Source organism: Eubalaena glacialis, chromosome 14 (assembly GCF_028564815.1).
Source record: "Eubalaena glacialis isolate mEubGla1 chromosome 14, mEubGla1.1.hap2.+ XY, whole genome shotgun sequence".
NCBI classification, from domain to species: Eukaryota; Metazoa; Chordata; class Mammalia; order Artiodactyla; family Balaenidae; genus Eubalaena; species Eubalaena glacialis.
Genome location: NC_083729.1, coordinates 27031984 through 27046142, shown reverse-complemented (window position 1 = coordinate 27046142; position 14159 = coordinate 27031984). Strand labels below are relative to the sequence as shown.

The 14159-nt window shown below is 38.3% G+C and overlaps 1 protein-coding gene across 12 annotated transcripts in view; it reads right to left on the bottom strand.

The window, feature by feature from the left end:
- Positions 1-14159, bottom strand: part of LTBP1 (latent transforming growth factor beta binding protein 1) — a 419947-nt gene that overhangs the window by 204054 nt on the left and 201734 nt on the right. For all 12 annotated transcript variants that reach the window (XM_061210616.1, XM_061210619.1, XM_061210618.1 and 9 more), the window contains 2 exons: positions 3109-3333; positions 1657-1931 (listed from right to left, as the gene is read on the bottom strand). In XM_061210616.1, coding sequence (XP_061066599.1) covers positions 1657-1931; positions 3109-3333 — 500 coding nt within the window. The remainder of the gene's footprint in view (positions 1-1656; positions 1932-3108; positions 3334-14159) is intronic.

The following is a 14159-nucleotide window of genomic DNA, read 5'->3' as shown; positions in this document are numbered from 1 at the left end:
AAATGACTAAACAATGCAAATGGCACCAAATTCATCCTCCTTCTCCAAGGCTTGTCTGGGGCAAACCGTGCAGCATACGAGATTTACTTCAGCCCCACTGCCCCTATAAAAACTTGCCCTTAACACAGTAATCCAGTCTTTACTTCTAAGCTAAATGTAAACTGATGATATTCCTTCTCCAAAAAGCATGTGTTTAAACCGGGTCTTCAACTGAGGAAGGAAAAGGTCCCTCTTAAGTAGGCATTTCAGGCTCCGCAGGCAGACCAAGGTTGTGTGGGGCATCAAGCCTTCCCTGTCTTACTGAAGTTACATGACATAAGCAATCACCTGCTCTATTTTTATGTTTGACTCTATCAATAGGTAAGTGTCTTCTAAGCTAGTATTTGCATAGTTCTGTAACATTTGCAGAGCATGCCACATTACCTTGTCTAATCTTGACAAAGCCCCATATTCTTGTCTCCACTTTACAAATAAGGAAGCTGGTTCCCTGCCACCAAGTGCTGAGCCCATGGCTCTAACCAAGGTCTTATAACTCTACATGGCTGTTCTTTCCATTCTGGTCTACAAACCAATTTTGCCTCTTCCCCTAGAAGAAAGGCGATGACCCAACCATGGACTTCCCCAGCCCCTAAAAGTGTTCTCCAGGTTTCAAAAGCAAGAACGATTGATTCTACTACCAACAGATATTTCACTCACACACACACAAACACACACACACAATTTTTTGAATATTCAGGTAACAGCAGGAATAATAAATAGATCTCGCCTATTCTTCTCACAGGGGGTTCAAACCATAATCAGGTGACAGGAGAAGAACCACAGGACAAAGCTATGTCATGATCACATAATTCCAAAGCAGGAAGCACCAAGTAACTGGGGTAGAGGAACCAGTAATTTTATGTTGCTTTTACTAGGCACATTCAATGATGAGTTTTAAAGAAAAGTCAGCCTCTCTCTCACTTTATGATATATAGACCTAAAGTTACACATAAATCCAATGATATTTAAAATGTACTTCAAACAACTCATGCATTGCCATTCTAGTTATAAATTTTTATAAGAAAATAAAAGATGACAAATTATTACTGTATGATGGGTTCAAAACTTGACTGTACCCACTAACCAGCAAACTATTGCAAAAAGGCATGAATATTTTCAAACATCTTCGCAGAGTATTTTTCACGTACCATATCTCATGCCTGACACATGTTTTATACACAGATCACTGTAACTGAAAAAATACCAACAGGCAATCATAGACTTCTGGCAGCATTTCTGGAAGTTCAATACATACAATTATCTTATAGATCTTACAGATGCTTCCAAATATCTTACAATGCTTACAATTATCTTATATCAAGAGTTGGCAAACTTTTTCTGAAAAGGGCTTTGCAGACCATATTTTAGGCATTTCAGATCATATGACCTCATTGAAAGTATACCATCCTTCTGTCCATAGCATGAAAGCAGACATAGACAGTATGTAAATGATGGGTATGGCTGTGTCCAATAAAGTTTTATTTACAGTACCAGGCCCACAGGTCAGTTTGCCAACCCCTTCTACAAAAAACTTATTTTTACCAAGTCTGTCTTTCCTACTACAATGAGACTATACCTAGAACACGTCACTAAAATGGGCTGGGCAGTGCTGCTCACCTGCGACCCAATAGTCTCCTGGAAGCACCGGCCAAGCTGCGTCTTCGCAGCCACCGGATACACGTGAGGAATGACTTGCTGGTGGGAGTATGAGGAATGGACTGTCTGGGTCTTCTGGACAGGAAGCCCTTGGTAAGAGACTTGGGACTGGCCTGGTTGAGCTTCTTTTACCTTCTGGCTTGTTGGGCCATCAACTCTTGAAACCTGATGTATCTGGACTGAGGCCTCAGGAGGGTGCTTCACATGGATATTGACTATGTTAGGAGGAAATTTCACTAAAACAGATTGGGAAGAAAACTTATCAGTCATAAATAATTAATATGCACATCAGGATGAAAGTAAATGTTCATGCTAGTCAGCATGAAACTAAGTTTTATATACACACATATACTTAAGTACATATATATTATACCTGGGATAAATGATATATTTTTAGTGTGTATCTATTTTTGCTGCACAGCCATTAAAAAACTCTTGAGACTAAAAGGGGACACTCAAAAATTAAACCTGAATTTATATACTTTAAAGAATAAAACTGCTTTTACAAAGAGAAATTTAAACTTCTCACAGTAACAGATCCATGAGACAAAAATTTTTTTCAGAGGAGTCATAAAACTATGAAATTTGTGCTACTTGTGGTCATACATTCTATCAAACAAGAGTAATAAAGACTCAAGAGTTTGATTATTTTTGAATTTCTCACAAAGTTTCCATCGTAGAGACTGTAGGATTTACAACACAATTTCACAAAGCATAGTTCTCTTACCCTTAAACCTGGTGTGTACATACTTTTGTGCTTCCTGTGACACACACAAAATACCAAAGTGTGATATTTTACATCTCTATTTTCTTTCTCTGCAGCTTTCACACAGAATTTCATCTTCTGATGCTAAGATTCAGGTTTTAAAGAATAAGGGCCAGTAACACTTCTCTGACCCCTTTTTTAAAAATTGTGCATGTGTAAGAGGTGCCAGGTTGAAAAGAATGAATTAGTCATAGAATTTCTGAGCTCCAAGTGACCTAGTTTACCTTCCTCTACAGATGAATAAACTGAAGCCCAGGGAGGTGAGGTTACAGATTGTTTAGAACTAAAACCAAGCACTCTTCGACTACAAGATAGACTTGGTGTTCATCAGCAGGTACTGTGTGATCTACTAGTTTATTAATCCCATAAGGGCCAGAACACCATCTTGTTCATCTTTCCATTTCCCAGGACCTGCCAGAACAGTGCCATGTATGTTTATCAGCTCTTGGTCCTGCATCACCAGAGAAAGATGGGCTCCATTTTCTTATTTCCTCAATACCATTCCCTACAGTCTAGAAAGCACTGGCACCATATACCTGGGCCCATATTCTGTTCCAATAACAGCCCTGCAGACACTTGGCTTCTGTAAGGGTTTGGCATGTTAACAGAGTTCTGACGAATGGGCAAAATCAAAATAATCAGCTTACCTTTGACTCCTTGCTGGCTGGTCATGGTCAGAGGCAAAGTATGTGTTGAGTGGACGACATGTGTTCCCAACGCCTTGCCTGACTGCTGGGAATGCTGATAAAGTTTAGGCACGCTAGCACCATGGACGGGAATCTGACAAAGCTTCCCTGTGAAATTTGGAGGGCACTGGCATTTGTCCCTTGAACTGCATTGGCCTCCATTCATACATGGAAGATGGCAAATTACTGTAAAGGAAAAGAGAAAATGTGGAGAGTTGGTTAGTTTCTCAAATGCTAAGTGACAATCAACCAACAAAACTCCCCCAAAGCACAGCCAACATATTCCCAATGACTTTAGAAATGGTAAACAAAGGAATATACACTATGACAAAAATACTTCCTTTTTTTTTTTTTTTTTTTTTTTTTACTATCTTTTTGTTTCCACCTTAAGTAAGTCATTTAGCTCTCCAATTGCTTGTGGTTGTTCACCCACAATGGTGGAAAGAATTCATGGGAAAAAATATACATGTATATAAATATATATAAAGTAGCCACTCAGGATATCTCTTGCATTCTATTATTACTTTGCTTTCCTATTTAATTACTAGTTTATTTACTGTCTCCCTAGATTATAAACTCCTTGGGGGAAAGGAATATGCCTAGTTTAATGACCTTTGTATCCTCAGCACCTAGAATAATGCCTGTCACACGGTGGACATTAAATATTTCCTCAAAGAATAAACAAATGAGAGTGCTAAAAATAATACCTGTTGAGAATTTTCTCTACGTAAGACACTGAAATAAGTGCTACCCAGAATAAGGGAGCAGAATAGTTTGAATCCTGCTTTACAGGAATTTGCAATCTCACTGGGATAACAAGACCACAGAGAAACCTAGAAGTAGCAGTGATTAATAGTTGGAAATTTATTTAGAATACCAAAAGATAAAAGGACATGTTTGGGTGAAGAATTTTAAAAGGAGTTTTAAATTCTGGCTAAATTCAACTTAAGGCCAACCTATTTATCACGAATGAATTCTTCCTATCAGCACTTGAACTGATCGGATTTCCAGCAGCTTAAAAAATAGCCCCTCAACTCCATTTTCTTCCAGCTTCTACTCTGCTTCAATCCTCTCCTCCATGACCAAACTTTCCAAAAGAATTGCCTGCTCACTTCTCCACTCACTACCAGCCAGCCAGGGCCACATTGTGTTTCCCTTTCCCCACACCTCTCCTACGCTGAAACTCCTCTTAATCAGGTCACTAATGGTCTCCATGTTGCTAAATCCAATGGATGGATTTCAGTCTTCCCTTGGCTTCTGTGACATCTCAACCCATCTAGTTTGCTCTTTCCTCTTTGTTCACTGTATCTTAATATTCTTTGCAGACTCCACTCTTTCCTTACCCTTGAAACACTGATGTGCTTCAAGATCTGGTCTTAAAATCTTCTGCTTTACTAACTCCATACATTCTGATTTCAGCCTATCATATGATGATGTCACCCAAAACTATATTTCTTAGCCAAAGCTTTCTGCTGTGCTCCACACTGTCTACTACTGTTTATTTCCTGTAGATCTTCTACAGGCATCTCAAACTTACAATGTCCTAAATGGAACTTGATCATCTTCCCCTAACATCTCCATTCACTGAGAGACCCTTAACAGAAACCTGAGGGCTGCTCTATCCTTTCACCCACCCAAACATCCATCTCCAGGTCCTGCCTTCTAAACATTCATCAAATATGCCCACATCTTTCTCATCATAGAGATCCTGTTCTCTCTGAAACCTCATTCCCTACAATCTAGCTACACCGACCTGGATTCAGTTCCTCAGTGGACAGGGCCTCTCATCCCTCCTTAAGCTTTATATACCCTGTGTCCTTGGCCTGGAACACTCTTTCCATTTGTCCCCCCTCACCTACCTAACTCCTACTCACCTTTTGGATACTGCTTAAACCTCAGTTCCCTGGAAGCACTTCCAATTGCCCCTCATCTAGGTTTGGTGCTTCTCCTCTGTGCTTCCGTGGGCTCTCATTCACTGCTCATCATGCTGCTTGGCTTACTGCATTACAATCACCTGACTACTTTTCTGTACACCTCATTCAACTAGAGTGCTGTGAGGTCAGGGACTTTAATGTTTTACCTCTAGCATGTAGCTCAGCTTTTAGGAAAAAGGCTGCAGCTCAAAAAAAAAAAAAAATACTAGATGAAAGAATGAACACATTTATGGCTACCACTTTGTCAAATACCATTCTACATACTACAGAAGAAAGTAAAAGCTAACTGGAACTACTAGGTAATACATGATAACTAAAAATACAAATAAGTAACATTGGAAAATATAAAATGTAAATTCTGTGGAACTCCAGTGAAAAGTCATTTCTGGGAAGTCAAAACAGACTTTACAGGAGAGCTCATTTGAGATAAGTCTTTGAAGCTGGGTAGGCTTCAGAAAAACAGAAAGGATTGTATCCTAGGAGGATAGTGTGTAAGAAAGGGGGAGGTAGGCATATTTGGGAGATAATGAGAAAGTCTATCTTGTTGAAACCCCAGATTCCTGAGGGGAGGGGTCAGGTGATAAACTGGGAGATGTAGGCTTAAGTCAGACAATGGATAAAGGCCTGATAAAAAGTTTGGATTTTATTCTGTAATTAGTAAGTTATTTTATAGACCCCAAGGAGAGAATTTTCCAGGAAGATTACTCTTGTGATGGCATGTGGCATTAGCTGGAAAGGAGAGTGACCTAGGTGGAGAAGTCAGATAGGAGACTATTAAAATAACTGAAAGACAAGTTGAAAAATCCATGGATTAGGATGATGGCAACAAGAATTAAAAGAAACATGAAGTAATATTATGATAGATGGGCAATCAGTGCAACATGGAGATACGACACAGGAAATAAACAGCAAGCCAAAGAAGAGGGAAGACAGTGAAGGAGAAAGGAAAGAGCTGGAAAAAATGACCAAGGTAACCACCTAGAACTATGTCCAGGATCTCACTATGTGGCAGATGAAGTCAAAACTGCCCACACTGGATAGGGTCTGGAATATGTTTCCACCAGTGCCTGATCCACACTGAGATGCAGAGTAAGAAGAAGAGTCAAAGCTGACTCTGAGGTTGAGTCAAAGACTTTGTAACTCCCAGTTCAATTCTGAATTGAATTTCTAAATGACAGGTTGGCTATGCTGGATGGGTTCAGTGTTTAATGGGCAAGGACACAGGGAGCCTGGCCAAGATTTCACAATACTACAAATAATTTATAACTGGAATACAAGCACTCCTCACTTTTATATGGTTCCAATATGCATGAATTTCAGTTAATGCAGTTTAGCTAAATAACTTCAGTCCCCCAACAACACGGTTTGAACTTCATTTGCCACAATATTAACTAGGTAACTGCATAAAGTACAAACTTCACTGCTAGCTCTTTGGTCCACAAACCACTACATAAATAACAGATGTGTACCATGATCAGTAATCAATCATGTCACTTCCTTCAGAGGCTGTTGGCGATTGATCCCAGCATATCTGTTATTCAGTTCATGCACAGACAGCAAAGCAGGTAGTTGTGTTGCCTCCTCACTTTACACTGATAAACTCGCATGACATTTTACAGAAGTGTATAGTCAAAAGGGCCAACAACAAAAACAAAAAAGCGTGGCAAAGAAATGAAAAGTGGTGACATTGGAAGTGAAATTGGAAAGTGGTTGTGATGTAGGATAAAGATGGTCCAAAGGAAATAACATCAAAGGAACTCACAGATATTCCACAACTTTGAAAGCATAATGGTAAGATATTGGAACCTGATTCAAACTTGGGAAGGAGTATAACGGCTCACTAAGGCAAAGAAGAGATACTCCACATCATAAAGTATATGAGAAGAAAGCAAAAATGTTCTAACTACTCTTGTTAAGTTCTACTCGAAGAAAGAAAACACTTTAATTCTCAGTGTTTCTAACATTTTAAATTACAGGGCACTAGATAAATATCAGCTTTACTATTTTTCTTCCTTTCCCTATAAATACATCACCTACAGTAAAACAATTGTAATGTTTTGACAAAAAAAATTTTTAAGGTGATAGAACTAGTAATTTTCCCATTGATTATTAAGATCGTTTTGCACAGTTACAGCTTGCATGGTTATTTTTATGGTCCTGCATCACCATGCAAAGAGGACTACCTTCAATCTTTATTAAAATAACTTCATCTATGTTATCATCTTTTTTTCTTTTCTTTTTTTTTACAAAGAAGCTGACTTTTATTTCTAATATCAATAGCAGATTTTGGAATCCAACATGAATTTAATTAGCTTTGTTTAAAACTATTTTTAAACCTCTGAGATAGCTTCCACACAAATATTTCAAGAACTGTACTAGTCTAAGTGGATACAGCAATAATCCCAGAAGAGAACTCCAATAACCCTGTTTCTCTCTGGTCATAAAGGAAACCGTTTCTGCTGACTTATTCCAACCAATAACAGGCCACTATTTATAACCATTTATGAATGAGAAATAAAATACCTATTCTCCTGTTCCAGCATTTTCACAAAATCTAAATTATAATTTAAAGTTCTTTGCCCCAGCTCACTCACTGTGCATTGAGTTCTTTGTGGCAGGTGCTATTTTTAAAGTTAAATAGTCTTTTATGTCAAAGAAAACAAATTTAAAATCAACCTACAAAAGTTAAGGATTTAACTATGAATAGTTTCTTTCTGTTTCAAAAGTTCATGCCACTCTCAAAACATCGCCTGGTGATATATAGTCTGTGCAGCCAGCGTTCTATAAAACTTTCTCAACATATGAAGAGGAAAAAGAATAAGTTATCTTTAAGGCTGGCTTGTGGAATGCTGGTTGTAAGTCTAGCTATGGCACATATATTTTAGAACATATAACTGGAAGGTGTAATGTAGAACGCTGGCTGAGAAATTCCATAACCTTGTCAGCTTGACATTTTGCTGGTCATCACCATAACTCACTACATTGCATCATACGGTCACCTGGGACCTACAGCAAATAACAAGAGGTATATGGGCCTTCAGCCTGTTATTCTAGAAAGTGGAATATCGTGACAACCACTCCAAGTATCTCCTGGTACAACTATAAAAGGTCACAATGAGCAAAAGGAACCAGGCTGGAAGAAAAAGTTGGAGGCTTTAAATACGCCCAGCATTTCAGTGCGTTCCACCATTCACACTGGTCTGTAAAACAACTTGCAGGACTCAAGAAACTGGGCTGACAGGATAATATTCACAGTCTATGCCACAAATTGGAACTTAGTTTAAATGAATAGGTACTGACTTGGATACAAATATGGGAAAACCGAATTTTCTGCAGATTTGAGTTATAAAAAGCTAGACTCTCATTCTTCCCTGTTATCTCAGCTGACTATAAAAATATTTCAGCTGCTTGTCCCCAAAAGGCGCTCTAAGAATGTACTTGACTTTCCTACAGCAACACCCGGTCCCCTCCACCCACCCCCTCGCTTTGTGTGCCAGCAGACAGACTGTTTCAAGTTATTGTGGCTAAGGCAGAACAGGGAAAACAAACCTCCATCTGAAGGAAAACTTACATCTGTCATTTCACAGAACAGACATACACATGATTTTGATTTGAATAGCTACTTCAACTTTCCCACTTGTCTCTGATTAGGAGAATAACGTTCCCTTAAAGGCTTTCAACATTTTGTTTGATGTCCCTTGCAGGGTGAAAAGAAAGCAATAACATTTTTAGAAAGTACAAGGTATCATTTTATTTCTCCCTCAATATACCTACATCACCCTCTTTTAAAGGGTACCCATAGATTCTATTCAGCCAGAAAGTAGGTTAAAAATGTAGTTATTTAAAGCTTTCAGATAACAAGTATGTCAGATAATAATTAAATGCCACAGCAAACCACTGCTCATTTTAAGAACCTATCCCACTTTTTAAAAACCTGCATTCTTGCCTTTTAATTCAGTATGCATCATCCTGCCACACCAAAAAATAAAATAAAATAAATAAAGCAACTGAAGCTGAAAGCCAAGATGGAAGTCACGTTCCTTTGGAGCAAGGACAGAGGAACTGAGGAGGTCTCGTCTTACACAGAAGCCAAGAAAGGAAGTACAGAGATTAGTAGGCATTTACTAAAATCTAAGTTCGAGTATTTTTATTGAATGCAGAGATTTATCATTGCTGTGCTCCAAAATTGCTTACAGCTAATTCTTGATTATCTGTTTGCTAACGTATACTGAGTCCCAGACTGAACCAAGAAAACATTCAAGTAACAGGTTGTCTGGAACAACCTGTCCAAGGAGGTGACATTTCACCTAAACCTAAAAGGAGAAGAATCCCGTGATGTGAAAGTTGGCAGAAGAATGTTTGCAGAAGAAGAAATAAGAGGAGCTAAGACCTTGAGGTGAGACATGGCTTAGAAAGGCCCAGAAACTGAAAGGAGGCTGATGTGGTGGGAATGTCAGAGGAGAAGAGCAAGTGAGAAAAGCTGGGTGGAGAGACAGAGCAGGGCCAGATTCCTGTTTCTTTCCACAAGGATATAGGGCTGCCTATAATACAGTAAACAGGAAAAATATAAGTAAGTTAATACTTGGGACCAGGACAGATTATGAATCACAGGAGACAGAACCAGGGGAAGAGAAAGAACAAGGATAAGTAAGGGTAAGTAGAATCATCTACTGTATACACAAGAAATGTGCACTGTAAACTTGGCTTTGAGTTTCTGGACCTTAGCCAGATTGAAGTTAAATTCTGGAAGGTTTAATTTAAGACTCAAATAGATAATGATTCTACAGATAAGAGGACTTTTAAAAAATTCTTTATATTGATTACATATGGGCATGATAATCGTAGTGCGTGGAATAAAGATACACCCATGTCCTGTGAATGTCCAGAATCTGTGAATATTACTTCATGTGGTAGATGAGTGAACACCACCTTACAATGCAAAACAAATGCGATTAGAAATCCTGAGAGGAGGCACTTGTCCTGGAGTATCCAGGTGACCTCTCATTTCAGTGACAAGGTCCTTTTAAGAGTGAGGGCCAGGGAGCTTTGACCGAAGAGGAAGAGGCAATATGACTGAGGCAGAGATCGGAATGATGCAGCTAGAAGTCAAGGAGCACAAACAGCCATGAGAGGTGGGAAGAGGCAAGGAACGGACCCTCCTCTAGAGCCTCCAGAGGGAGCGTGGCCCTGCCTACACCTTGATTTTGACCTTCTGGTCTCCAGAACTGTGAGAGAATACATCTCTATTGTTTTAAGCAAAAAAAAAAAAAAAAGAAGAAAAAGGTATAATAATACAATGTGTGTAACATTATGAGACTAATGTTCTTCATAGTACATGTAAAAGGAAAAAACAGAGTCTAAAGAAATCTTGGAGCAAAGAGAAAATGCTTCCACAAAAGCTAAAAATGCACCCACCATACTCTTTGCTGCCATAGACAATCTCTTTGTTTTACCTGCTCTGGAAATTAAGATGACCATTTTCATCCCATCCCCATCTATCAAATGCTAAAGTACACTGGACTAGAATTAAAGGAAATTCACATTTCAACAAATGCAATATCTCAACCATAATACAAACAAAAATCCCACAAATCTAATTTTTAATGCTGGTGCACATTAGCAAATGCTTGGATAGCACATTCTGTTTATAATCCAGGAGATAGGAAGCCCTACCACCCACACATGCATCAGAGCTTCCTATTTGGGATAAGACCATTCATCATCTCAACTTTGTTTATGGCTTTCTGCTCACTGATCATCAACCTCACCATAGCTGTGGGCTATCTAATTTGATCTAGTTTTATATTTTTCATAACCTATGGAGCTTCCTATATCAAGCAAATCACAAAATTCCACTTTATATCCTCCATCCACAGAGGCTTGCTCTCAGTAACTCCCAAACCCTGGGCTCTTTTACCCTTAGGAAAAACACAGCAACATCTGCAGGCTACAGAGTAAACACACCAGTCCCACACACCTTGGGATAGGGGCAAATCATTTCATTTTGTGGATTACTGTGCCCTCCTCTGCAAAAGGGGGTGGTCCAATGACACAATCCACAGGTTTCTACAATAAAGTTCTATTCCTACAATTAAAGTTCTCAAAATGCTAACCAAGTTAGTAGAGTGAAATTCAGATTTCCTCATCTCATCTAATGAGACTGGCATGATATAAAATTTTTAAAAGGGACAAATACATATCCAGCCACTTGCAATTTACATAGAAGGGACAGAGTTAATCTGTTACATGGTGTGCTTTGTTTTTATTTTAATGTATAATCAGACACTGATTCAAACATAAGTTGCCTACTTCGTAACAACGCAGTTAATAAAATGCCCAGAGGTTTACGCAAAGCTGACTTCACTTGGGAGAATTATGTAAACATAATTGGGGAAATGATAGTGCTGTACACTAATGGACAGGGAGATAGGTTTCACAAAAATGATGACACGCTTCATCCTTAAAGACCATACCTTTTACAGTGGTATCACTGCAACTATCTTCAGGGACACGGAGTCATTTTAGCTATTGTAGCAGGGCATTTTCTTTAATGTCATTGCAAAATGCTTTCTCAAGAATCAAGTAGTACCACTTAAGCTATACACAATATTAACAATAAGTTTAAAAATGTACTGCACCAGAGGGAGGAACACTCCCAAACTCATTCTACGAGGCCACCATCACCCTGATACCAAAACCAGACAAAGATGCCACAAAAAAAGAAAACTACAGGCCAATATCACTAATGAACATAGATGCAAAAATCCTCAACAAAATACTAGTAAACAGAATGCAAGAGCACATTCAAAGGATCACAGGCAGGGTGGGAGGGAAGGAGACGCAAGAGGGAAGAGATATGGGGATATATGTATATGTATAGCTGATTCACTTTGTTATAAAGCAGCAACTAACACACCATTGTAAAGCAATTATACTCCAATAAAGATGTCAAAAAAAAAAAAAAAGGATCATATACCATGCTCAAGTGGGGTTTATCCCAGGAATGCAAGGATTCTTCAATATATGCAAATCAATCAATGTGATAAACCATATTAACAAATTGAAGGAGAAAAAACATATGATCATCTCAATAGATGCAGAGAAAGCTTTTGACAAAATTCAACACCCATTTATGATAAAAACCCTCCAGAAAGTATGCATAGAGGGAACTTACCTCAACATAATAAAGGCCATATATGACAAACCCACTGCCAACATCGTCCTCAATGGTGAAAAACTGAAACCATTTCCACTAAGCTAAGGAAAAAGACATGGTTGCCCACTCTCACCACTATTATTCAACATAGTTTTGGAAGTGTTAGCCACAGCAATCAGAGAAGAAAAAGAAATAAAAGGAATCCAAATCAGAAAAGAAGAAGTAAAGCTGTCACTGTTTGCAGATGACATGATACTATACATAGAGAATCCTAAAGATGCTACCAGAAAACTCCTAGAGCTAACCAATGAATTTGGTAAAGTAGCGGGATACAAAATTAATGCACAGAAATCTCTTGCATTCCTATACACTAATGATGAAAAATCTGAAAGTGAAATTAAGAAAACACTCCCATTTACCACTGCAACAAAAAGAATAAAATATCTAGGAATAAACCTACCTGAGGAGACAAAAGACCTGTATGCAGAAAATTATAAGACACTGATGAAAGAAATTAAAGAGGATACAAATAGATGGAGAGATATATCATGTTCTTGGATTGGAAGAATCAACATTGTGAAAATGACTCTACTACCCAAAGCAATCTACAGACTCAATGCAATCCCTATCAAACTATGACTGGCATTTTTCACAGAACTAGAACAAAAAATTTCACAATTTGTATGGAAACACAAAAGACCCCAAATAGCCAAAGCAATCTTGAGAAAGAAAAACGGAGCTGGAGGAATCAGGCTCCCTGACTTCAGACTATACTACAAAGCTACAGTAATCAAGACAGTATGGTACTGACACAAAAACAGAAATATAGATCAATGGAACAGGATAGAAAGCCCAGAGATAAACCCACGCACATATGGTCACCTTATCTTTGATAAAGGAGGCAAGAATATACAATGGAGAAAAGACAGCCTCTTCAATAAGTGGTGCTGGGAAAACTGGACAGCTACATGTAAAAGAATGAAATTAGAACACTCCTAACACCATACACAAAAATAAACTCAAAATGGATTAAAGACCTAAATGTAAGGCCAGACACTACTAAACTCTTAGAGGAAAACATAGGCAGAACACTCCATGACATAAATCACAGCAAGATCCTTTTTGACCCACCTCCTAGAGAAACGGAAATAAAAACAAAAATAAACAAATGGGACCTAATGAAACTTAAAAGCTTTTGCACAGCAAAGGAAACCATAAACAAGACCAAAAGACAACCCTCAGAATGCAAGAAAATATTTGCAAATGAAACAACTGACAAAGGATTAATCTCCAAAATTTACAAGCAGCTCATGCAGCTCAGTATCAAAGAAACAAACAACCCAATCCAAAAATGGGCAGAAGACCTAAATAGAAATTTCTCCAAAGAAGATATACAGATTGCCAACAAACACATGAAAGAATGCTCAACATCATTAATCATTAGAGAACTGCAAATCAAAACTACAACAAGATATCATCTCACACTGGTCAGAATGGCCATCATCAAAAAATCTACAAACAATAAATGCTGGAGAGAGTGTGGAAAAAATGGAACCCTCTTGCACTGTTGGTGGGAATGTAAATTGATACAGCCACTATGGAGAACAGTATGGAGGTTCCTTAAAAAACTAAAAATAGAACTACCATACGACCCAGCAATCCCACTACTGGGCATATACCCTGAGAAAACCATAATTCAAAAAGAGTCATGTACCACAACGTTCATTGCAGCTCTATTTACAATAGCCAGGACATGGAAGCAACCTAAGTGTCCAACGACAGGTGAATGGATAAAGAAGATGTGGCACGTATATACAATGGAATATTACTCAGCCATAAAAAGAAACGAAATTGAGTTATTTGTAGTGAGGTGGATGGTCATAGAGACTGTCATACAGAGTGAAGTAAGTCAGAAAGAGAAA